A 25,941-nucleotide genomic window follows, 5' to 3' on the forward strand; every position below is an offset into this window, starting at 1 on the left:
AGAAATACACAGTCATTTATACTGTACCCTCTTATCCCAGCACCACGGGAACCTACCTCCTCAGGAGATTTACAGCCCATATGGGGGGGTCTTCTGAAATGGGAGAGGCTGAACCCAAGCAGGATGGATGGTGGATGGAGAAAAAAAGAAAGAAAGAAAAAAACAATAAAAATAATCTTTAAAAGGTGTCTGGAGCGAGGACGAAAAAAGAGCACTAGTGTGGGCAGACAGACAGAAAGAGGTGGTCCTGGAGGGGTCAGAGGGGGTGGAGCTGACCCATAGTAGGGAGGTCCAGGAAATATATATCTTATTTTTTTTTCTTTTTTCTTTGTTTATTACATATCAATTCACCCAGTGACAATGCATGTACATTTGTTTTATGCAAATGGAGCAAAAAATGTTATTAGGCTATTTCCTGTGCTAGTCAAATGTTTTTTTTTCTATTCAAAACAGGAAATATATATATAATTCTTATAGCCAGCAAAATACATGAGATGGGGACAGCGTACAACCGGACATGAAGGCAAGCAATCACTATATTATCTTATTATGAATCATATAAAAATACATTTCATATTAATACTAGACATCATATTCTGATTACACCTTTACCCTGATCACAGATGGGCGGGTGAGAATTAGGGCAGTTACCTCCCATATTTGGAACCAATCACGAGATGGTAAACATGAGGAGAGGGAGGTAACCATCCAACGATTACATTGTACCCTACAAAAAGAGACACACACATGATTCAAGGGACCGAGCATCACAGACCCACACGCTGACATACACTCTCTGGAAGAGCGCAAGCTTGGTAATAAGTGACCACTTCCTATCTCGTTGGACATTGCTGTTAGGACGAATTGAATATACATCCTTTCTTTTTAAACGGTGGTGAGATACTGACCATATAAATATTGATCAATTTTTTCTTCCCAAAATTATAAGAATCATATTTTACTGTTTATATTTTAATCTTATCAAGTGCTGTGTGAAGAGTAGTTTAGTATTTAATAATTGTTCCACATTATTTGTCTTGCCATCATAGGTGTGCGCAGCCCATTGCATTAGGGTGTGCACCACAAAGCTCAAACACACACTACTGATCACTCACTGTGTTCATTCAGAATGGCCTCTTCCTCCATTCACCCTAAAACATCCCCACAGCAACAGCCGCCAGGAGAGGAGAGGAGGGAAGCCAGCAGCGGTGCAGGAGGAAGTGGGGGGAGGCTAGGGCAGTAGGGGAATCTATGCTGCACAGAGTGATTAGGGTGTGCCTGGGCACACCTGGCACACCCTGTGTGCACGCCTATGCTTGCCATGTGTTGAAGCCATGTGTGGGTGAAATTAATATCAACCTGTATTGTAACTAATATGGCTGTTGTGGTCCCAGGGGAATTATTTATTGCCCAATCCAATCTGGTAGCCCTGTTAAAGTAAGACTTCTTTCAAACTGATAATATCTATCTGTTGGCTTCTCAGGACATATTTTGACTTTCTTCCGGCCAGAGAAAGGCAGAAAATTGTCTTCCGAGCAGCGAGAGATATTGTGTTTCTGAATTTAAGACGCGGTTAACCGCACCCTTTTTAACATAGTCAGTTGGTGCTACCCTAGGGTTATTTGTCAAATATTAAGGAAAATAGTTTTATTGTTGCGTTGATATCTTTTAAATATTAATCAGCATAAATTCTGTTTTTTTTATGAAGTTGTATAATTATACTTGTAAATGAATAAAATGTATTTACTTATTAATTTGAATGGGAGATATTTATATTATCTATTGGTAAGAATTCCCTATAGATTAGCAAACTCAGGAAATTATTGTGGTAAGTTACTGATTGTCTGAACAAAGTTCACATTTTTTTTATTAATTGCTGTGACTGGCTGGAGGCACTGTAAATCCACTGCACTTACAGACACTACCCTTTTATTTATAATTTACCATTTGCCAAAACACTAAATTCTATTTAATTAGAATTCCCAATATTTATGATCATTAAGATTCCATACCACACTCACAACAATATGCAGTAAAGCAGGCTTGTTATACTCACCGTGGAACCCAAGGAGTTAATCCTCTGCATTGAGTAAAAAGGATGTTTGATCCTGTCTTCTATGATCCTCCCCTTCTTTTACTGTCCCCAATCCATCTGCTAATAGAGTCCTAGGAGGCACTCTGCACATGCTCAGTTTGGTGTGTACGGCTAGAGAATTTTTTTTTTTTTTGGAAGGGAGCATGTGATCAGCTCAGGTTGAATCAGCACTGTACAGACAGAAGGTCAGGGGTCACGCAGCCTTATAAGACAGTTAGAGAAGACTGAAAACTCTTACTAGTGTTAACCAGTACTTGACCAGACACTGATAGAAGTCACAAGGCTGTTGTATACTGCTGATGACAAAAACAGTTTATATTTACTAAAGTAGTTGTATTTTCAGATTACTGTGGGAGACCAGATATAATGAATGCAGGTTCCTGGGTTTAGTAACAACTTTAAACACAGGAAAATGTGTATGGTTAAACCTGTGCAGTCCAGTCTTTCAGTGCTTCTGCTAAATTTCTAGCTAATTTAGGTGGCAAAAAGAAGGTTCATGCTATGCTCACATATTCATTGTATATTTCCCATCCTGCCCTAAAAATATCTAAATATTGATCAAGCAGGACAGTTGGCTTTCATATACACTATATTACCAATGTATTGGGACGCCTGCCTTTACATGCACATGCATTTTAATGGCATCCCAGTCTTAGTCCATAGGGTTTAATATTGAGTTGGCCCACCCTTTGTAGCTATAACAGCTTAAACTCTTCTGGGAAGGCTTTCCACAAGGTTTAGGAGTGTGTCTATGGAAATGTTTGACCATTCTTCCAGAAGCATATTTGTGAGGTCAGGCACTGATATGAACGAGAAGGCCTGGCTTGCAGTCTCTGCTCTAATTCATCCCAAAGGTGTTCTATCGGGTTAAGGTCATGACTCTGTGCAGGCCAGTCAAGTTTCTCCACCCCAAACTCACTCATCCATATCTTTATGGACCTTGTTTTTCTTACAATGTTGGACTAATGATTCATTTACAGATTAACCTGCAGATGTCAATGAAATTTGTACTCCTGGAAGGCTTTACTCTTTAACACTGGCACCAACTTTATCTAAGCATTTGGACTTTAGTCCGCAGAGCTATAAAAACAAGGGAGCTCTGGAAGTCTAGGATTCTTCCATGTTATTAGGGGAGTCACAAGCTGATTAGGTGATTTCCATTGCTCAAGGATATCTGTTTTAATTCAGCAATACCACATTTGTTATCATATTGAACATACCATGGACATCAATGGTAATGAGAGCACCCAGTGTTATTCGTTCCATTTTTGTTAACCTTCCTCTGACTAGACCGACAATTTCATCAATTTGTTCACTGCATTGTTTCACAAAGTTTTGCAGTCCTCTTTTCTGATCAAAAGCCTGCAATAATATGGAAAGAAAGCACACAAATATAATGTAAGGATTTGCTGCAAATAATAGCATCTATTACAGTTTATCCATTCTTCTTTTTCTCTCTAAAGCTTAAAAATGAAATGTGCTTCTTAAATCATTGCTGTTTCTATTATAAATCAATGGGATGTTTCAAGATATTATTTCATACTTGTGACAAGAAACTTGGAGAGTTTTTATTATCTGAAAAGTAACAGAGATTTAATAAGTGTTCATTCTCCGCAATTTGAGACACTTTATGCAGGTTTATATTCCTTATTCCTCACTGCTAGGGATGGGCGAATGGTTCGGGCCGAGCATAAGTTGCTCGGCTGAACGACAAACAATATAAGGATTTGGTGCAAATTTGAAAGCCGCAGAACACCGCTAAAGTCTATGGGACACTAACATGAAAAAACAAAACTGCTCCTTTTAAAGGCTTATATGCAAGTTATTGCCATATAAAAAGTGTTTGTGGACTCGGGTCCTGCCCCAGGCGACATGTATCAATGCAAAAAAAGATTTTAAAACTGATGTTTTTTTTGGGAGCAGCGATTTTAATAATGCTTAAAGTGAAACCACAAAAATAAAATATTCCTTTAACCACTTCAATACCAGGCACTTATGCACCTTCCCACCCAGACCAATTTTCAGCTTTCAGCGCTCTCACACTTTGAATGACAATTACTTAGTCATGCTACACTGTATCCAAACAAAATTTTTATCATTTTCTTCTCATAAATAGAGCTTTCTTTTGGTGGTATTTAATCACCGCTGGGTTTTTTATTTTTTGCGGTATAAGCTATAAGATATAAGAAAATTTTGAAAAAAACACACTTTTTTTAGTTTCTATTGTAAAATTTTGCAAATAAGTCATTTTTCTTCATAAATTTGTGGCAAAATTTATACTGCTACATATCTTTGGTACAAATAACCCAAATTAATGTATATTATTTGGTCTTTGTGAAAGTTATAGAGCCTACAAACTATGGTGCCAATCACTGAAAATTGATCACATCTGATCACACCTGATGTACTGAAGGCCTATCTCATTTCTTGAGACACTAACAAGCCAGGAAAGTACAAATACCCCCCAAATGACCCTTTTTGGAAAGTAGACAGTCCAAGGTATTTACTAAGAGGCATGGTGAGCTTTTTGAAGTTGTAATTTTTCCACACAATTCTTGGGAAAATTATTATTTTTTTTTTTTTACACTTAAACTGGTCATATTAACAGGTTATTTCTCTCACACAGCATATGCATAATTGCAACTACACCCCAAAATACATTCTGCTACTCCTCCTGAGTATGGCTATACCACATGTGTGAGACTTTTACACAGTCTGGCCACATACAGAGGCCCAACATTGAAGTAGCAACTTCAGGCGTTCTACAAGCATAAATTGCACTTATCCTTTCTCAACCACCTATTACACTTTTGAAGGCCCTGGAGCACCAGCACAATGGATTTGTCCACAAAATGACCCCATTTTGGAAAGCACACACCCCAATGTATAATCTATGAGGCATAATGAGTCTTTTGAATGGTTCATTTTTTCCAGAAGGTTTTGGAAAATGTGGGAAAAAAATGAAAATGCATTTTTTTTTTACACAAAGTTGTCCATTTATAAGGTATTTCTAACACATAGCATGTACATAGAAAAAATAACACCCCAAAATGCATTCCGCTACTCCTCCTGAGTATGGCGATACCACATGTGTGAGACTTTTACACAGCCTGGCCACATACAAAGGCCCAACATTGAAGTAGCACTTTCAGGCGTTCTACAAGCATAAATTGCACATATCCTTTCTCAACCACCTATTACACTTTTGAAGGCCCTGGAGCACCAGGACAATGGAATTGTCCACAAAATGACCCCATTTTAGAAAGCAAACACCCCAACGTATAATCTATGAGGCATAATGAGTCTTTTGAACGGTTCATTTTTTTCCAGAAGTTTTTGGAAAATGTGGGAAAAAAAATTATAATGCATTTTTTTTACACAAAGTTGTTCCTTTATAAGATATTTCTAACACATAGCATGTACATAGCAAAAATGACACCCCAAAATACATTCTGCTACTCCTCCTGAGTATGGCGATACCACATGTTTGAGACTTTTACACAGCCTGGCCACATACACAGGCCCAACATCCAAGTAGCACCTCCAGGCATTCTAGTAGCATTAATTACACATATCATTTTCTGACTACCGATCACATTTTTGAAGGCCCTTCATATTTCTAACACATAGCAGGTACATACCAAATAACAAAATATTACTTGTGGTTTTAGAAGTGCAGTGGTCCACAGAGGAGAGAATCGGTCCAGGCAGCAGGTAGGAATGAGGTCAGCGACAGCAAAAGCAATCATCCAGGCAGCAGGCAGGAATACTGTCCATAGTTCGTACAGGCAGAGATACTGTCAGCACAGCCAGAGCACAGCCAGAGCACAGCCAAAGCACGGGTCCAGGTAGCAGGCAGAGGTGTCCTGGCAGAAATACTGTCCAAAGTCATTAAAGGCAGCAGGTAGATATATGGTCAACACAGCCAAAGTATTGGTCCAAGCGGCAGGAAGAAACATGGTCCACAATGTCAGGGGTCATTACAGGCAGCAATATGGTCAGCACAGCCAAAGTATTGGTCCAGGCAGCAGGAAGGACCATCAAGCTTAGGGCCAGGGGGACAGGGGTAGAGGCTTTTCCCACCCAAATTGCTTTGAAGCCTCTGGGCAACCAGACCCTGTCCTGGGAGCACAGAAAATGAAAAATGTTTTTCTCTACTCAGAACGCTATTCTGAAGCCCTTCACATATGTGAGACCCCTGTGTACTGAAGTAGATGGCCAAAAGATCAGTCCAAGTGGCAGGCAAAAACATGAACGATTAATAGGCCAAGGTCGGTGCACGTGAAAGTCAGAAACATGGTTTAAATTGGCTGGCAGAGGCATTGTCGGTAAACAGGCTGAGGTTGGTGGACGTGGAAGTCAGAAACGTGGTTTAAATCGGCAAGCAAAGACATCATCGGTAAACAGGCCAGGGTCAGTTAATTAACATGGTAGCAGGCAAATGGGGAAATGGCAGTCTGTTAATAATAAGGGGAACTAATATTGGATGGATGGATGATAATTTTTGAAGCAATCTCCGATGCACAGGCCAGGTTGGGAGGGACATTGGGGACAATAATAGCTGGTATCTCTTCTTACTCCTCCTCTGCTGCATACACGGCATTTCTTTTGGCGTCTTCTTCCAGATTCTGTGGGGGGGAATGTGATAGGGAAAGTGTTGCTTGTGAAGTCGACTCACACTATCAGAGCGAATGCTTCCTGGGGCGGGACCTTGTTGGTAGATGAGGGCAGTGACAATATCTTCAATATACTTGAAGTAGGTGATTTGTTGGTTTTGAGTTGCTTTTTGGTAGCAGACAAACGAATTAAAAAGGGCCACGTGAAACAGGTGAAACGCAACTTTCTTGTACCAATAACGGGACTTTCTGGTTGATAACTAGGGCTGTAGCATCTGATCATTTAAATCCACCCCCCATGTACATATTATAATCGTGGACACATTTGAGCTTTACAATGGGGCCGCCTCTTCTTTGGATCTGCACCACGGTGTCATTGTGGATGGTAGAGAGGATGTGGACATCTTGTCCCTCCACTTCATGGCCAACACCTCCTCGTTCCTCATGAATGCTGATTCTCCGTTTTGCAATTTTTTTGTCAACAGATTTTGTGGGAATCCCTTCCGTTTTTTTTTTTAAGTACCGCAAGCCAGGTTTTTTTTACTATAAAGGTGATGAAAAAGGGGCAGGCTGGTATAATAGTTGTCGATATATAAATGGTATCCTTTGTCGAACAGGGGGTATGCCAGCTCCCAGATAATTTTCCCACTGGTTCCAATATATGTGGGGCAATCATGGGGCTGGAGCTGGGAGTCTTTGCCTTCGTAGATCCGGAATGTGAAGACATATCCAGTGGCTCGATCACATAATTTATTTAATTTCAGCACATACCTGGCTCTCTTGCTTGTTATATACTGCTTGAAGTGCAGTCGGGCAGTGAAATGTATGAGGGACTCGTCCACACAAATTGTTTGGTCTGGGATAAAAACATCTCTAAATCGCTGGGAAAAGGAATTGATTAGGGGGCATATCTTGTACAATTTATCATAGTTGGGATGATCTCAGGGAGGGTACTGTGAATTGTCATTGTGGAGAAAACGCATAATCATGTCGTATCTTGTCCTGGACATGACAGCGGAATATATGAATATATGGGCATGTGGTGGATGGGGTTGGTGGACCAATATGCATGGACTTTGTTCTTTTTATAAGCCCCATATTAAACGTAAGGCCCAAAAACAATTTAAATTCATCCAGTGTTAGGCGTCACCACTGGAACTTTTGGGCATAGGAAGAATTGGGGTTGGCAGCAATAAATTGGGAAACATACAGGATAGTTTGATCCACCATATTCTGCAGCAAATCTTGTGGGAAAAATAAACAAAAATAATCAAATTGAGAAAAATTTGTAGTGTCGGGCTGCACACCTGGCTGTGCAGTGAAAGGGGGGATGATAGCGGATCCTGAGTTGGCAGGCAACCATAAGGGGTTTGCTAGGGCATCGAGAAAGTAGGACTGGGGCTGGGTTCTTCAGGTTGGGCGTGTGATTCCAGTACATGTACTGGGCTCCTCTTCCTGGGGTCTGGTGCTGCTGGATGGTGTGCAGATCTCCTGATCTTGGTCCTGATCTTGGTCCTGATCTCATTCTTTTGGGAGGGACGGTTTCCTCCGAGGACTCTGATCCACTATCCTCCTCTGGCTCATATTCCGAACCAGAATCAGATGATGGGAGCTCCCCGCTGCTCTCATCATCCAACATGGTAAGAAGGGCATATGCCTCCTCAGGTGTGTAAACCCTTTGCGACATTATGGTAGTGCTTTTTGGTGGGCCTATGTAATGGTACTGCTGGTGGTAGTGGCGGTACAGGTGGCGGTACGGGTGGTGGTGGTACCGATGGTGGTACAGGTAGTGGTACGGGTGGTGGTGGCTGTACCGATGGTGGTACGGGTGGTGGTGGCGGTGCAGGTGACTGTACTGGTAGCAAGCCTGTGTGGCGGGCCTGTGTGGTGGGCCTGTGTGGTGGTATAGATGGTGGGCCTGATGGCGGTACCGATGGTGGGCCTGATGGCAGAACTGGCGGTGGTACCGATGGTGGTACTGGTAGCCTGTGTGGTGGTACCAATGGCGGTACTGATGGTGGTGAGTCTGATGGCGGTATCGATGGCGGGCCTGATGGCAGGACTGGTGGTGGTACTGATGGTGGTACTGGTAGTCTGTGTGGTGGTACCAATGGCGGTACTGATAGCTGTGGGCCTGTGACAGATGATTGACAGATGGGCTGATTGATTGACAGATGGGATGATTGATTGGCTGATTGACAGATGGGCTGATTGGCTGGGCTGATTGATCAGATGGGCTGATTGACAGATGGACTGATTGATGGGCTGGGCTGTGTGACAGGTCCTCTTTATTGGGGGGGTCATGTTGTGCACTGTGGTATACAGACAATACACTGTAACAGACAATCTCACTTACTGATCCCTGCTCTCTTCTCACACGATCGGTGTGTGAGGAGAGAGCAGAGATCAGATGGTAACTGCTCCTCTGTGTTTACATTTGTGACCAGCTGTGATTGGACACAGCCGGTCACGTGGTAAACAGCCAATTTCATTGGCTGTTTACCCTGATTGGGGAAGCGCTGTGTTCAAGGGACACCCGCCTTCCTCAATCCCTCCCTGCACTCCTCCGGCGGGGTGCACGGAGGGTGCTGTCAAGTTTGTTATGACATGTGATTAGCTGTGATTTTGACACAGCCGATCACGTTGTAAACAGTAAAATTCACTGGCTGTTTACCGTGATCGGGGAAGTGCTGTGTCCAAGGGACACACGGCGTCCCTGATCGCCTCGCTGTGCGCCCCGTGGGCGCGTGCTAGGGGGTTATCCTGCTGGACGTCATATGACGCCCAGTCGAGATAACACAACCACCGCCCGGCCGTCAATCTGCTATAGGCCGGGCGGGAAGTGGTTAAATATCGTGCCTGGGGGTTGTCTATAGTATGCCTGTATAGTGGTGCAGCGTTTCCATGTTTAGAATAGTACTACAGCAAAATTAAATTTCTACAAGGAAAAAAATCATTTAAAACTGATCGCGGCTGTAATGAATTGTCAGGTCTCGGCAATATGGATAAAACTCATTGAAAAAAATGTCATGGGTTCCCCCCTAGTCCATTACCAGGCCCTTCAGGTCTGGTATGGAAATTAAGGGGAACCCTGTGCCAAATTTTAAAAAAATGGTGTAGGGGTCCCCCCAAATCCATACCATCTGAGCACGCAACCTGGCAGGCCGCAGGAAAAGAGGGGGGCATGAGAGAGCGCTACCCCCTTCTGAACCATACCAGGCCACATGACCTCAACATGGGGAGGGTGCTTTGGGGTCTGACCCCAAAGCACCTTGTCCCCATGTTGATGGGGACAAGGGCCTCATCCCCACAACCCTTGCCCAGTGGTTGTGAAGGTTTGAGGGTGGGGGGCTTATTGGAATCTGGAAGCCCCCTTTAACAAAGGGACCCCCAGATCCTGGCCCCCGTGTGAATTGGTAAGGGGTAAAAACAGAACCCTTACCAATTCAAAAAAAAAGTGTCAAAAATGGTAAAAAAAAGTCAATAGACAGCTTGGGACAAGTCCTTTATATAAAAATAAAAAAATAAAAATGATCCATCGCTGGACATTTTTATTTTTTTATTTTTAATAAAGGTCCCAAGCTGTCTCTCATCTTTTTTTTTACCATTTTTGACACTTTTTCTGTGAATTGGTAGGGGTACAATGTACATCGTTACCATTTCACATGGGGTGGGCTGGAATCTGGGGGTCCCCTTGTTAAAGGGGCTTCCAGATTCTGATAAGCTCCCCGCTCGATAAGCCCCCCTGCAGACCCCTGCAACCACTGGGCAAGGGTTGTGGGGATGAGGCCCTTGTCCCCATCAACATGGTCAAACCCCAAAGCACCCTCCCCATGTTGAGGGCATGTTGCCTAGTACGGTTCAGGAGAGGGGGCGCTCTCTCGTCCCCCTCTTTTCCTGCGGCCTTCCAGGTTGCGTGCTCAGATAAGGGTCTGGTATGAATTTTGGGGGACCCCATGCCATTTTTTTTAATTTGGGGCAGGGTTCCCCTTAATTTCCATAACAGACCTGAAGGGCCTGGTATGGATTTTGGGGGGACCCCAGGCAATTTTTTAAAACATTTTTCTTTGGGGTTACCCTTAATATTCATACCAGACCCACAGGGCCTGGTAATGGTCTAGGGGGGACCCCATGCCATTTTTTTCAATGAGTTTTATCTATATTGCCGAGACCTGACAATTCATTACAGCCACGATCAGTATTGAATGACAATTTTTCCTTTAGAAATGTCATTTTGCTGTGGTACTGTTCTAAACACGGAAAAATGCGCCATTTTAAAGGCATACTATAGACACCCCCCAGGTATGATACTTAAAGGAATATTTCATTTTCATTGTTTCACTTTAAGCATTATTAAAATCACTTCTCCCGAAAAAACTGCCATTTTAAATTTTTTTTTGCATTGATATATGTTCCCTGGGGCAGGACCCGGGTCCCCAAACATTTTTTATGGCAATAACTTGCATATAAGCCTTTAAAATTAGCACTTTTGATTTTTCATGTTCGTGTCTCATAGACTTTAACGGTGTTCGTGTGTTCATCCGAATTTTTTGCCTGTTCGCATGTTCTGGTGCGAACCAAACTGGGGGGGTGTTCGGCACATCCTTACTCACTGCATTCCTTATTTTGTTGGTGGGCATTAAAAACAGGCTGACTATAAAGTTGTACTATTAATAGACATATTTCATTCTACTCATTTAGTAAAAATAGATGTCTTCTATAATGCAGATTTATCATAGAAAAAGATGAGAGAGGATGAGACCTATTTTTTTTTTATTCTGAACTAGGTCAGGCAGTTTGATGCCAGATGGAAATTTATTGTTCTTTGCCAGTCTTTTAGTTTGGTGCATCTTGTGTAAAATAGGCAAACATTCAAAATACCAGCCTTCTACTAATGGACACAGAACTTTTCTACTTTTCCACCTCAATTATGATATATTAAAACTATAGAAAGCAAATTCTGGTGCAGCTCTGCATAGAAACAAATGTTCTTAAGCCTCGTACACACGATCGGATTTTCCACAGACATAACCTTGGACTTTTGTCCAAAGGGCGTTGACCAGGAACTTGTCTTGCATATTTTCGGCCAACAAACATGAACATAGTGACATACTATGTGGTGTTTCAGCTCTTTAGAGCCACCCTTTGGGCTCCTTGTGCTAATTTTGTGTTAGTAGAAGTTTGGTGAGTGTTGATTCACGCTTTTCATTTTGTGCTTTCATTTTGTTTCTGAATGGCTGTTCGTCAACCAACCATGTTGCGGAATCGGAGGAGATAACGTGTTTATTATTGGCCTTGGAGTTATTGCTTTGACCCAAGCCCAGTCCAGGAACAGGAGAAGGAGGATTTCTTGGACCAAAAATTGGTTGCTTTATTAATCGTGACCAATTATGTCATATGCCTTTGATGCGGGAGCTCCAGAAGAATAATCTAGATGATTTTCGGAATTATCTATGGATGACGGACTCCTGCTTTCACCAACTCTTGGTTTTGTTGACCCCCTATATAAAGAAGCAGGACACATGCATAAGGCTTTTATTTTATTTTTTGGTTGAATAATGATTTGATCTGGTAAATTTTCTATATTTTTGGATGCATAGAATGCACTTTTTGGTTAAGTTCTATTGGCAAATAGCATGTCTAATTTTATTTGTTTTCCTTTTTAATGCACAATAAATTGTGGAGAATGATACTTGGCTATGTGTTTTACTCCCAATGACAGTTTGGGAGTAGGCAGTTACATTTTAAAAAATACAATGTAAAATTAACAAGGGACACCAACATAGTTGTATCTTTGATCATAAATCTATGGGATAATGGTGTTGTGGTAACTTGCACCAAAAAAAAAAAAAATAACAAGCATAATAATATTTTTCTTGATATCACTAAAAAAAAGCCTTTGAAAATTTGTTTGCAATAACTCCATCAGTATCACCAGCAAAGCAGCTTCATTATTATCACATTAAAGAAGAAGAGAATGTGCGCTGCATTTCGAGATTTCAGAATTTGCCGCATCACCTTAATTCTCCATTACGAATGCTAAAATTTTTTTTAGATATTTGTTTTAACCACTTGCTGACTGCCTCACGACGATATACGTCAGCAGAATGGCACGGGCAGGCAGAATCACGTACCTGTACGCGATCTGCCTCCCGCGGGCGGGGGGTCCGATCAGACCCCCCCGTGCCCAAGGCAGTCGCCTTTGGTCTGGGAGTGATGAGAGGTGAGGGGGAGACCAACCGTTCGTGGCCCCCCCTTGCGAGTGCTCCCAGCCAATGAGAATCTTCCTTTGCTGCTGTATGCTAAACAGCAGCAAAGGAAATGATGTCATCTCTCCTCGGCTCGGTATTTTCCGTTCCAGCGCCGAGGAGAGAAGACATCACTGTGAGTGTAAAACACTCACAGTGATGTCTTCTCTCCTCGGCGCTGGAACGGAAAATACCGAGCCGAGGAGAGAAGACATCATTGTGAGTGTAAAACACACACACACACTCAGTAGAACATGCCAGGCACACATTACACCCCCGATCCCCCCCCGATCGCCCCCGATCACCCCTCCCCCCGCGTCACACTGACACCAAGCAGTTTTTTGTTTTTTTTCTGATTACTGCATTGGTGTCAGTTTGTGACAGTTAGTGTGTTAGGGCAGTTAGTGTTAGGCCCCCTTTAGGTCTAGGATACCCCCTAACCCCCCCTAATAAAGTTTTAACCCCTTGATCACCCCCCGTCGCCAGTGTCACTAAGCGATCATTTTTCTGATCGCTGTATTAGTGTCACTGGTGACGCTAGTTAGGGAGGTAAATATTTAGGTTCACCGTCAGCGTTTTATAGCATCAGGGACCCCCATATACTATCTAATAAATGTTTTAACCTCTTGATTGCCCCCTAGTTAACCCTTTCACCAGTGATCACCGTATAACTGTTACGGGTGACGCTGGTTAGTTCGTTTATTGTTTATAGTGTCAGGGCACCCGCCGTTTATTACCGAATAAAGGTTTAGCCCCTTGATTGCCCGGCAGTGATATGCGTCGCCCCAGGCAGCGTCAGATTAGCGCCAGTACCGCTAACACCCACGCATGCAGCATACGCCTCCCTTAGTGGTATAGTATCTGAACGGATCAATATCTGATCCGATCAGATCTGTACTAGTGTCCCCAGCAGTTTAGGGTTCCCAAAAACGCAGTGTTAGCAGGATCAGCCCAGATACCTGCTAGCACCTGCGTTTTTCTCCTCTGCCCGGCCCAGCCCAGCCCACTCAAGTGCAGTATCGATCGATCACTGTCACTTACAAAACACTAAATGCATAACTGCAGTGTTCGCAGAGTCAGGCCTGATCCCTGCGATCGCTAACAGTTTTTTTGGTAGCGTTTTGGTGAACTGGCAAACACTAGCCCCAAGCAGCGTCAGGTTAGCGGCAGTACCGCTAACACCCACGCATGCACCGTACACCTCCCTTAGTGGTATAGTATCTGAACGGATCAATATCTGATCTGATCAGATCTATACTAGCATCCCCAGCAGTTTAGGGTTCCCAAAAACGCAGCGTTAGCGGGATCAGCCCAGACACCTGCTAGCACCTGCGTTTTGCCCCTCCGCCCGGCCCAGCCCAGCCAAGTGCAGTATCGATTGATCACTGTCACTTACAAAACACTAAATGCATAACTGCAGGCGTTCGCAGAGTCAGGCCTGATCCCTGCGATCGCTAACAGTTTTTTTGGTAGCATTTTGGTGAACTGGCAAGCGCCAGCGGCCTAGTACACCCGGGTTATAGTCAAAAGAGCACTGCAGTAACACTCGGTGACGTGGCGAGTCCCATAAGTGCAGTTCAAGCTGCTGAGGTGGCAAGCACAAGTAATGTCCCGCTGCCACCAAGAAAAAGACAAACACAGGCCCGTCGTGCCCATAATACCCTTCTTGCTGCATTCGTCAATCCTAATTGGGAACCCACCGCTTCTGCAGCACCCATACTTCCCCCATTCACATCCCCAACCAAATGCAGTCGGCTGCATGAGAGGCACTTTCTTTATGTCCTCCCAAGTACCCCTACCCAACGAACCCCCCCAAAAAAGATGTTGTGTCTGCAGCAAGCGCAGATATAGGCGTGACACCCGCTATTATTGTTTATTACTGTCCTGACAATCCTGGTCTTTGCATTGGTGAATGTTTTGAAAGCTACCATACACTAGTTGAGTATTAACGCAGGGTACAGCATTGCACAGACTAGGCACACTTTCACAGGGTCTCCCAAGATGCCATTGCATTTTGAGAGACCCGAACCTGGAACCGGTTACAGTTATAAAAGTTAGTTACAAAAAAAAGTGTAAAAAAAAAATATATATAAAATAAAAAATAACAGTTGTCCTTTCATTGTTCTCTCTCTCTCTATTCTCTCTCTATTGTTCTGCTCTTTTTTACTGTATTCTATTCTGCAATGTGTTATTGTTATTTTGTTTTATCACGTTTGCTTTTCAGGTATGGAATTTTTTATACTTTACAGTTTATTGTGTTTTATTGCTAACCATTTTTTTGTCTTCAGGTACGCCATTCACGACTTTGAGTGGTTATACCAGAATGATGCCTGCAGGTTTAGGTATCATCTTGGTATCATTCTTTTCAGCCAGCGGTCGGCTTTCATGTAAAAGCAATCATAGCGGCTAATTAGCCTCTAGACTGCTTTTATAAGCAGTGGGAGGGAATGCCCCCCCCACCGTCTTCCGTGTTTTTCACTAGCTCTCCTGTCTCAACAGGGAACCTGAGAATGCAGCCGGTGATTCAGCCAGCTGAATATAGAGCTGATCAGAGACCAGAGTGGCTCCAAACATCTCTATGGCCTAAGAAACCGGAAGCTACGAGCATTTCATTAGTTAGATTTCGCCGGATGTAAACAGCGCCATTGGGAAATTGGGAAAGCATTTTAGCATAACCGATATTGGTGTGGTCAGATGCTTTGAGGGCAGAGGAGAGATCTAGGGTCTAATAAACCCCAATTTTTTCAAAAAAGAGTATCTGTCACTACCTATTGCTATCATAGGGGATATTTACATTCCCTGAGATAACAATAAAAATGATTTAAAAAAAACGAAAGGAACAGTTTAAAAATAAGATAAAAAAGCAAAAAAAAAAAAAAGAAATTTTTTTTTAAAAAAAGCACCCTGTCCCCCCCTGCTCTCGCGCTAAGGCGAACGCAAGCGTTGGTCTGGCGTCAAATGTAAACAGCAATTGCATCATGCATGTGAGGTATCAACGTGAAGGTCAGATCGAGGGCAGTAATTTTAGCAGTAGACCTCCTCTGTAAATCTAAAGTGGTAACCTGTAAAGGCTTTTAAAGGCTTTTAAAAATGTATTTATTTTGTTGCCACTGCACGTTTGTGCGCAATTTTAAAGCATGTCATGTTTGGTATCCATGTACTCAGCCTAAGATCATCTTTTTTATTCCATCAAACATTTGGGCAATATAGTGTGTTTTAGTGCATTAAAATTTAAAAAAGTGTGTTTTTTTCCCAAAAAATGCGTTTGAAAAATCGCTGTGCAAATACTGTGTGAAAAAAAAAATGAAACACCCACCATTTTAATCTGTAGGGCATTTGCTTTAAAAAAATATATAATGTTTGGGGGTTCAAAGTAATTTTCTTGCAAAAAAAAAAAATTTTTAATGTAAACAAAAAGTGTCAGAAAGGGCTTTGTCTTCAAGTGGTTAGAAGAGTGGGTGATGTGTGACATAAGCTTCTAAATGTTGTGCATAAAATGCCAGGACAGTTCAAAACCCCCCAAAATGACCCCCAAGCTATTTGCTGAGAGGCATGTTGAGTCCATGGAATATTTTATATTGTGACAAAAGTAGCGGGAAAAAGACAATTTTTTTTTTTTTTTTTGCACAAAGTTGTCACTAAATGATATATTGCTCAAACATGCCATGGGAATATGTGAAATTACACCCCAAAATACATTCTGTTGCTTCTCCTGAGAACGGGGATACCACATGTGTGAGACTTTTTGGGAGCCTAGCTGCGTACGGGACCCCGAAAACCAAGCACCGCCTTCAGGCTTTCTAAGGGCGTAAATTAGCAGCAAATAGCTTGGGGTGTCTACTTTCCAAAATGGGGTCATTTGGGGGGGTTGTGCCACCTGGGCATTCCATGGCCTCCGAAACTGTGATAGGCAGTGAAGAGTGAAATCAAAAATTTACACCCTTAGAAATCCTGAAGGCGGTGATTGGTTTTTGGGGCCCCGTATGCGGCTAGACTCCCAAAAGTCCCACACATGTGGTATCCCCATACTCAGGAGAAGCAGCTAAATGTATTTTGAGGTGCAATTCCACATATGCCCATGGCCTGTGTGAGCAATATATAATTTAGTGACAACTTTTTTCCAAAAAAAAAATTGTTACATACCCGCAACTTGTGTCAAAATATAAAATATTCCATGGACTCAACATTCCTCTCAGCAAATAGCTTGGGGTGTCTACTTTCCAAAATGGGGTCATTTGGGGGGGTTTGTGCCATCTGGGCATTTTATGGCCTTCAAAACTGTGATAGGTAGTGAGGAGTGAAATCAAAAATTTACACCCTTAGAAATCCTAAAGGCGGTGATTGGTTTTCGGGGCCCCGTACGCGGCTAGGCTCCCAAAAAGTCCCACACATGTGGTATCCCCATACTCAGGAGAAGCAGCTGAATTTATTTTGGGGTGCAATTCCACATATGCCCATGACCTGTGTGAGCAATATATCATTTAGTGACAACTTTTTGTAATTTTTTTTTTGTCATTATTTAATCACTTGGGACAAAAAAAAATAATATTCAATGGGCTCAACATGCCTCTCAGCAATTTCCTTGGGGTGTCTACTTTCCAAAATGGGGTCATTTGGGGGGGGGGGTTTACTGCCCTGCCATTTTAGCACCTCAAGAAATGACATAGGCAGTCATAAACTAAAAGCTGTGTAAATTCCAGAAAATGTACTCTAGCTTGTAGATGATATAACTTTTGCGCAAACCAATAAATATACACTTATTGACATTTTTTTTACCAAAGACATGTGGCCGAATACATTTTGGCCTAAATGTATGACTAAAATTGAGTTTATTGGATTTTTTTATAACAAAAATTAGAAAATATCATTTTTTTTTCAAAATTTTCAGTCTTTTTCCGTTTATAGCACAAAAAATAAAAACGGCAGAGGTGATCAAATACCATCAAAAGAAAGCTCTATTTGTGGGAAGAAAAGGACGCAAATTTTGTTTGGGTACAGCATTGCATGACCGCGCAATTAGCAGTTAAAGCGACGCAGTGCCAAATTGTAAAAAGTGCTCTGGTCAGGAAGGGGGTAAATCCTTCCAGGGCTAAAGTGGTTAAAACATATACATTTTTGTGTTTAGGCTGCATTCACACCTGAGCGTAGTGCCTTTGAGCATTTTTCCAGCGTTTCTTTGCACTTTTTTTTGCCTGATTTTGGCATGTTTTTGTGCGTGTTATTGCACATTTATATACAGCTTTTTTGAGCTTTGGCATTTTTTTATTAGCTTTTTGAACTTCAGGCATTTGGCTTCAGATGATTTGGAGTGGAAATGTGAACTAGCTCTATAGAGAATAATTATTTTAATTTTTCCTCCAGCGTTTTGGAGCTTCGAGCTTCAAGCTGCAAAAGCTGAGGTGTGAATTGGGCCTTAGGCCATCAGTGGGCTATGTAAGAATTTTTTTTTCACTTTTTACATATATTTCCCTAACCACTTCAGCCCCGGACCATTATGCTGCCTAAGGACCAGAGGAATTTTTCCAATTTGGCACTGCGTCGCTTTAACTGCTAATTGCGCGGTCATGCAATGCTGAACCCAAACGAAATTTGCGTCCTTTTCTTCCCACAATTAGAGCTTTCTTTTGATGGTATTTGATCACCTCTGCCGTTTTTATTTTTTGCGCTATAAACGGGAAAAGACCGAAAATTTTGAAAAAAATGATATTTTCTACTGTTTGTTATAAAAAAAAATCCAATAAACTCAATTTTAGTCATACATTTAGGCCAAAATGTATTTGGCCACATGTCTTTGGTAAAAAAAATGTCAATAAGCGTATATTTATTGGTTTGCGCAAAAGTTATAGCGTCTACAAGCTAGGGTACATTTTCTGGAATTTACACAGCTTTTAGTTTATGACTGCCTATGTCATATCTTGAGGTGCTAAAATGGCAGGGCAGTACAAACCCCCCCCAAATGACCCCATTTTGGAAAGTAGACACCCCAAGGAAATTGCTGAGAGGCATGTTGAACCCATTGAATATCTATTTTTTTGTCCCAAGTGATTGAATAATGACAAAAAAAAATTTTTACAAAAAGTTGTCACTAAATGATATATTGCTCACACAGGCCATGGGCCTATGTGGAATTGCACCCCAAAATACATTCAGCCGCTTCTCCTGAGTAGGGATGAGCTTCGTGTTCGAGTCGAACACGAAGCTCATCCCTACTCATCCCTATCCCTACGAATTGCGAACGATATGGGCCGTTCGCGCCAAATTCGTGTGGCGCGTCACGGCCCATAATTCACTGCGGATTCGCAGTGCATTGCTTGCTGATGATTGGCCAAGCATGCACTATGACCCGCATGCTTGGCCAATCACAGTGCCGCCTTAACAGAGAGCCATAATTGGCCAAAGCCAAGGAGGCTTTGGCCAATTATGGCTCAGGGGATTTAGTACACGCCCCACACTATATAAGGCCGCCTGCACGGCGGCCCTGTGCAGTGTGTTCCGGTGTGCTTAGAGAGAGAGAGAGACAGTGTCATTTCATTTGAGTTAGCTAGATTAGGCAGGACAGTCAGTCAGTTAGCTGCACTTAAAGTGTATTGTGTATATATATGCATCCCAGGTGTTGCATATATATATATATATACACTGTATTCAGTTTAGCTAGATCCGTTCCTGTTATCTTCTAGACTATTTACATTTAGTGCAGTGCGTCCTGCTAGATCCGTTCCTGTTATATTCCTACTGACAGGCAGGCTTGTCTTGTTACAGTATTTTGAAGAAAATTACTGGTGTTCTTTTGATTCTATTAGTACCACAGTCAGGCAGCTAGACTATTTACATTTAGTGCAGTGCGTCCTGCTCACAGTGTTCAGCTAGATCCGTTCCTGTTATCTTCTTACTGACAGGCAGGCTTGTCTTGTTACAGTATTTTAAAGAAAATTACTGGTGTTCTTTTGATCCTATTAGTACCACAGTCAGGCAGCTAGACTATTTACAGTTAGTGCAGTGCGTCCTGCCCACAGTGTTCTGCTAAACCTACAAGTAAGTGGGGTGCGTCCTGCTCACAGTGTTCAGCTAAACCTACAAGTTAGTGGGGTGCGTCCACCTCACAGTGTTCAGCTAAACCTACAAGCTAGTGGGGTGCGTCCTGCTCACAGTGTTCAGCTAGATCCGTTTCTGTTATCTTCTTACTGACAGGCAGGCTTGTCTTGTTACAGTAAATACAGCTACCTGAAGAAAATTGCTGGTGTTCTTTTGATCCTATTAGTACCACAGTCAGGCAGCTAGACTATTTACAGTTAGTGCAGTGCGTCCTGCTCACAGTGTTCTGCTAAACCTACAAGTTAGTGGGGTGCGTCCTGCTCACAGTGTTCAGCTAAACCTACAAGTTAGTGGGGTGCGTCCACCTCACAGTGTTCAGCTAAACCTACAAGCTAGTGGGGTGTGTCCTGCTCACAGTGTTCAGCTAGATCCGTTTCTGTTATCTTCTTACTGACAGGCAGGCTTGTCTTGTTACAGTAAATACAGCTACCTGAAGAAAATTGCTGGTGTTCTTTTGATCCTATTAGTACCACAGTCAGGCAGCTAGACTATTTACAGTTAGTACAGTGCGTCCTGCTCACAGTGTTCTGCTAAACCTACAAGTTAGTGGGGTGCGTCCTGCTCACAGTGTTCAGCTAAACCTACAAGTTAGTGGGGTGCGTTCACCTCACAGTGTTCAGCTAAACCTACAAGCTAGTGGGGTGCGTCCTGCTCACAGTGTTCAGCTAGATCCGTTCCTGTTATCTTCTTACTGACAGGCAGGCTTGTCTTGTTACAGTAAATACAGCTACCTGAAGAAAATTGCTGGTGTTCTTTTGATCCTATTAGTACCACAGTCAGGCAGCTAGACTATTTACAGTTAGTGCAGTGCGTCCTGCTCACAGTGTTCTGCTAAACCTACAAGTTAGTGGGGTGCGTCCTGCTCACAGTGTTCAGATAAACCTACAAGTTAGTGGGGTGCGTCCACCTCACAGTGTTCAGCTAAACCTACAAGCTAGTGGGGTGCGTCCTGCTCACAGTGTTCAGCTAGATCCGTTCCTGTTATCTTCTTACTGACAGGCAGGCTTGTCTTGTTACAGTATTTTAAAGAAAATTGCTGGTGTTCTTTTGATCCTATTAGTACCACAGTCAGGCAGCTAGACTATTTACAGTTAGTGCAGTGCGTCCTGCTCACAGTGTTCTGCTAAACCTACAAGTTAGTGGGGTGCGTCCTGCTCACAGTGTTCAGCTAAACCTACAAGTTAGTGGGGTGCGTCCACCTCACAGTGTTCAGCTAAACCTACAAGCTAGTGGGTGCGTCCTGCTCACAGTGTTCAGCTAGATCCGTTCCTGTTATCTTCTTACTGACAGGCAGGCTTGTCTTGCTACAGTATTTTAAAGAAAATTACTGATGTTCTTTTGATCCTATTAGTACCACAGTCAGACAGCTAGACTATTTACAGTTAGTGCAGTGCGTCCTGCTCACAGTGTTCTGCTAAACCTACAAGTTAGTGGGGTGCGTCCTGCTCACAGTGTTCAGCTAAACCTACAAGTTAGTGGGGTGCATCCACCTCACAGTGTTCAGCTAAACCTACAAGCTAGTGGGGTGCGTCCTGCTCACAGTGTTCAGCTAGATCCGTTTCTGTTATCTTCTTACTGACAGGCAGGCTTGTCTTGTTACAGTAAATACAGCTACCTGAAGAAAATTGCTGGTGTTCTTTTGATCCTATTAGTACCACAGTCAGGCAGCTAGACTATTTACAGTTAGTGCAGTGCGTCCTGCTCACAGTGTTCTGCTAAACCTACAAGTTAGTGGGGTGCGTCCACCTCACAGTGTTCAGCTAAAGCTACCTGTAGAAGGTTGGTGGTGTTCTCATACTACAGGCAGGCAGTTGATTTTGCTAGCTGCAGTATCAGTACATATATATATATATATATTTATATATATATATATATCCCAGCTTAGTGCAGCTACAGGCCATTAGTATGTCTGGAAGGCCAAGAAGGAGAGGCAGACAGTCACAAGCCAATACGAGAGGGCAAGCAGGCTCTGTGTCTAGTGCTGGTCGTGGAGACGGTGCATCCTCATCAGCACGTGGCCATGGGACACGCTTGGCCTTTTTTTCGGCAGCTGGCCATGTTGAGCCGCAACATGCGGAAGACTTGATCGAGTGGATGACCAAGCCGTCCTCATCCTCCTCATCCTCTCTCACCCATGCCCAGGGTACTTTGTCTGGCAAAGCAGCGGCCTCTTCCCTCGGCTCAATGTCATCAGTGACTCCTTCCCTAGCCCCACCATGTCCTCCTGAGGAGTCCCTCGAACTGTTTGACCACAGTGTTGGGCACATGCTCCAGGAGGATGCCCAGCGTTTGGAAGGCTCTGATGATGATACTGAGCTCGATGAAGGCAGTAACACGAGCACGGACAGAGGGGGTGCCCAAGAAGGACAGCAATCTGGCAGTCATGCTCCCCCTGCTGCAGCATACTGCCAGGTTTGCTCCAGTGATGAGGAGGGAGGGGATGATGAGGTCACTGACTCAACGTGGGTGCCTGATAGGAGAGAGGAGGAGGAGGAGGCGGCACATCACCAACGAGGCAGGATGCCCTCCAGGGGCCAGCCTAAGGGCAGCACATTGACTGCATCACACCCCAAAGCTCCACATGTGCAGGGCGCTGCAGTCTCTGCGCGTTATTCAAAAAGTTCTTTGGTGTGGGCCTTTTTTGAGACGAGTGCATCAGATCGCACCGCTGCTATTTGCAACATATGTCTCAAGCGTATCTCGCGTGGCCAAAACATCTCCCGCTTGGGTACCACATGCTTGACCAGACATATGTTGACCTGCCATGCAGTTCGTTGGCAAGCGTATCTAAAAGACCCACACCAAAGAACAAAGAGGACCTCTGCTTGCTCCTCATCAGCTGAGATTTCCAACCCCACTAGACCTTCAGTCCTCTCTGAGACCTGCACTGAGAGGAATGAAGGTGTAGAATTAGGTGTGTCACAGCCACGTACTTGTGGGCAATCTGATTTTGGTACACCGACGTCAGATTGTACCAGGCAAATTTCCCTGCCCCAGCTGCTGCACCGCCGAAAGAAGTTTGCTCCCAGCCATCCACATGCCCAACGGTTGAATGCTAGCTTGGCAAAATTGCTAGCACTTCAACTGCTGCCTTTTCAGTTGGTAGACTCTGCCCCCTTCCGTGAGTTTGTGGAATGTGCGGTTCCTCAGTGGCAGGTACCCAAACGCCACTTTTTCTCACGGAAGGCGATTCCGGCTCTCTACCAGCATGTGGAAGGCAATGTCCATGCCTCGCTGGACAGGGCGGTCAGCGGTAAGGTGCATATTACCGCTGACTCATGGTCCAGCAGGCATGGACAGGGACGTTACCTAAGTTTCACGGCGCATTGGGTGACTCTGCTGGCAGCTGGGAAGGATGCAGGACAAGGTGCAGTAGTGTTGGAGGTTGTTCCGCCACCACGCCTCCAAAATGCTAATGATTGTGACACACCTCTCTCCTCCACCCCCTCCTCTTCTTCTTCCTCCATGGCCTCTTCCTCGGAACCAGCGGTGCTCCGTAGTCGTTCAAGGGGCTACGCAAGTAAGCAGGCCAAAAGATGCCATGCGGTGCTTGAGCTGGTGTGCTTGGGGGACAGGAGCCACACTGGGGCAGAGGTTCTGTCAGCTCTGCAGGGGCAGGTTCAGAGGTGGTTGACGCCACGCCAACTTAAGGCAGGAATGGTGGTTTGCGACAATGGCACCAACCTCCTCTCTGCCCTCCGACAGGGACAAATGACCCATGTGCCCTGTTTGGCTCACGTCCTTAACTTGGTGGTGCAGCGGTTCTTGGGCAGGTACCCGGGCTTACAGGATGTCCTGAGGCAGGCCAGGAAAGTCTGTGTGCATTTCCGCCGGTCATATAACGCCAGTGCTCGGCTGACGGACTTCCAAAAGGAGTTTAACCTGCCCAAGAACCACCTAATCTGTGACATGCCCACCAGGTGGAACTCAACGTTGGCCATGCTGCAGCAGCTGCACACGCAGCAGAGGGCCATCAATGAGTACCTGTGCGACTATGGCACCAGGACAGGGTCAGGGGAGCTTGGTTTTTTTTCCCCACGCCAGTGGGCCATGATCAGGGATGCATGCACTGTCCTGTCACCATTTGAGGAGGCCACAAGGATGGTGAGCAGTGACAGTGCATGCATCAGTGACACTGTCCCCCTTGTCCACCTGTTGGAGCACACGCTGCGTGGAATAATGGACAGGGCACTTGAGGCAGAACAGAGGCAGGAAGAGGAGGACTTCCTTAGCTCTCAAGGCCCCCTTTATCCAGACAGTGTTCCTGCGTGCCCGCCGATCACACAGGAAGAGGACGAGGAGGAAGAGGAGGAGGAGGAGGAAGATTGTGTCAGTATGGAGGTGGAGCCTGGCACTCAGCATCAGCAGCAGTCTTTAAGGGATCAGTCCCAAGAAACACATGGCCTTGTACGTGGCTGGGAGGAGGTTGCTGCGGACCATGTTGTCCTTAGTGACCCAGAGGACTCCGGACCGAATGCCTCAGCAAACCTACGCTGCATGGCCTCCCTGATCCTGCAAAGCCTGCGTAAGGATCCTCGTATTCGTGGTATCAAGGAGAAGGACCAATACTGGCTGGCAACCCTCCTTGATCCACGTTACAAAGGTAAGGTTGCGGACCTTATCTTGCCATCGCAGAGGGAGCAGAGGATGAAACATCTTCGGGAGGCCTTGCAGAAAGGTCTGTGCAACGCGTTCCCAGAGACTGGGAGGTTACAAACTCCTGTTTCTGGACAACGTGTTGCTGAGGCTTCGGTCAGTCAAAGAAGGAGCGGTGGAGAAGGTGGCCGTCTGACCGATGCGTTCAGACAATTTTTTGGTCCGCAGCCCCAAGGTATGATCGGTTCCAGCAACCATCGCCAGCGTCTGTTTTACATGGTGCAGGAATACCTAGGGGCAAGATCAGACTTGGACACCTTTCCCACCGAAAATCCTCTGGGTTACTGGGTCTTGAGGATGGATCACTGGCCAGAGCTTGCACAGTATGCAATTGAGCTACTGGCCTGTCCTGCATCCAGCGTTCTTTCGGAACGCACATTCAGTGCTGCTGGAGGCGTGGTAACCGATCACAGGGTGCGTCTGTCCACTGACTCGGTCGATCGACTGACCTTCATAAAAATGAATGAGTCTTGGATCACCACCAGCTACCAAGCACCTGATGCTGATGTAACCGAATAATTTTTTTTGAAATCTCAGATCCCTTCAAAGACTGCCTATGCTGATGCTGAGTGACTATCCCTGAGTAATTATCCTCTTCCTCCTCAATCATCACGCTGATAGCTTGTAAGAACATTTTTGGTTTTGGGTGCCACCACCAGTGCCTAAGGCACAATTTTTCAGCCCCTGTTTAACAGGGGTGTGTAATTACGATTTTTGATGTAATACTTTGCAGCAGGGCTCGTTCCTGCATTCCAACTAGAGTGTCTGTGAGGGGTTGCAGTGTTGTGGCACCAGCACCAGTGCCTAAGGCCCAATTTTTCAGCCCTTGTTTAACAGGGGCGTGTAATTACAATTTTTGATGCAATACTTTGCAGCAGGGCTCGTTCCTGCATTCCAACTAGAGTGTCTGTGAGGGGTTGCAGTGTTGTGGCACCAGCACCAGTGCCTAAGGCCTAATTTTTCAGCTCCTGTTCAACAGGGGCATGTAATTACAATTCTTGATCTAATATTTCACAGCAGAGCCCTGTGAGGGCTTACAGTGTTGTGGCCACAGCAACACCTAAGGCCCAAATTTCTGCTGAGTATATAGGGCAGGACCCTACTTTCAAACAACTAACTTACAAACGACTCCTACTTGCAAACGGAAGGAGACAACAGGAAGTGAGAATAAATCTACCCCTAGGAAGGGAAATTCTCTCCTGTAAGAGTTAATATGGGAAAAACATTTCTCCTT

The 25,941-nt window shown here is 44.2% G+C and overlaps 1 protein-coding gene across 1 annotated transcript in view; it reads right to left on the reverse strand.

The window, feature by feature from the left end:
- LOC141133958 (dynein axonemal heavy chain 3-like) overlaps positions 1-25,941 on the reverse strand; it is a 3,453,856-nt gene that overhangs the window by 2,557,339 nt on the left and 870,576 nt on the right. Inside the window, exon 26 of the mRNA XM_073623563.1 lies at positions 3,316-3,457. Coding sequence (XP_073479664.1) covers positions 3,316-3,457 — 142 coding nt within the window. The remainder of the gene's footprint in view (positions 1-3,315; positions 3,458-25,941) is intronic.

The sequence above is a fragment of the Aquarana catesbeiana genome, linkage group LG03 (genome assembly GCF_042186555.1).
Source record: "Aquarana catesbeiana isolate 2022-GZ linkage group LG03, ASM4218655v1, whole genome shotgun sequence".
NCBI classification, from domain to species: domain Eukaryota; kingdom Metazoa; phylum Chordata; class Amphibia; order Anura; family Ranidae; genus Aquarana; species Aquarana catesbeiana.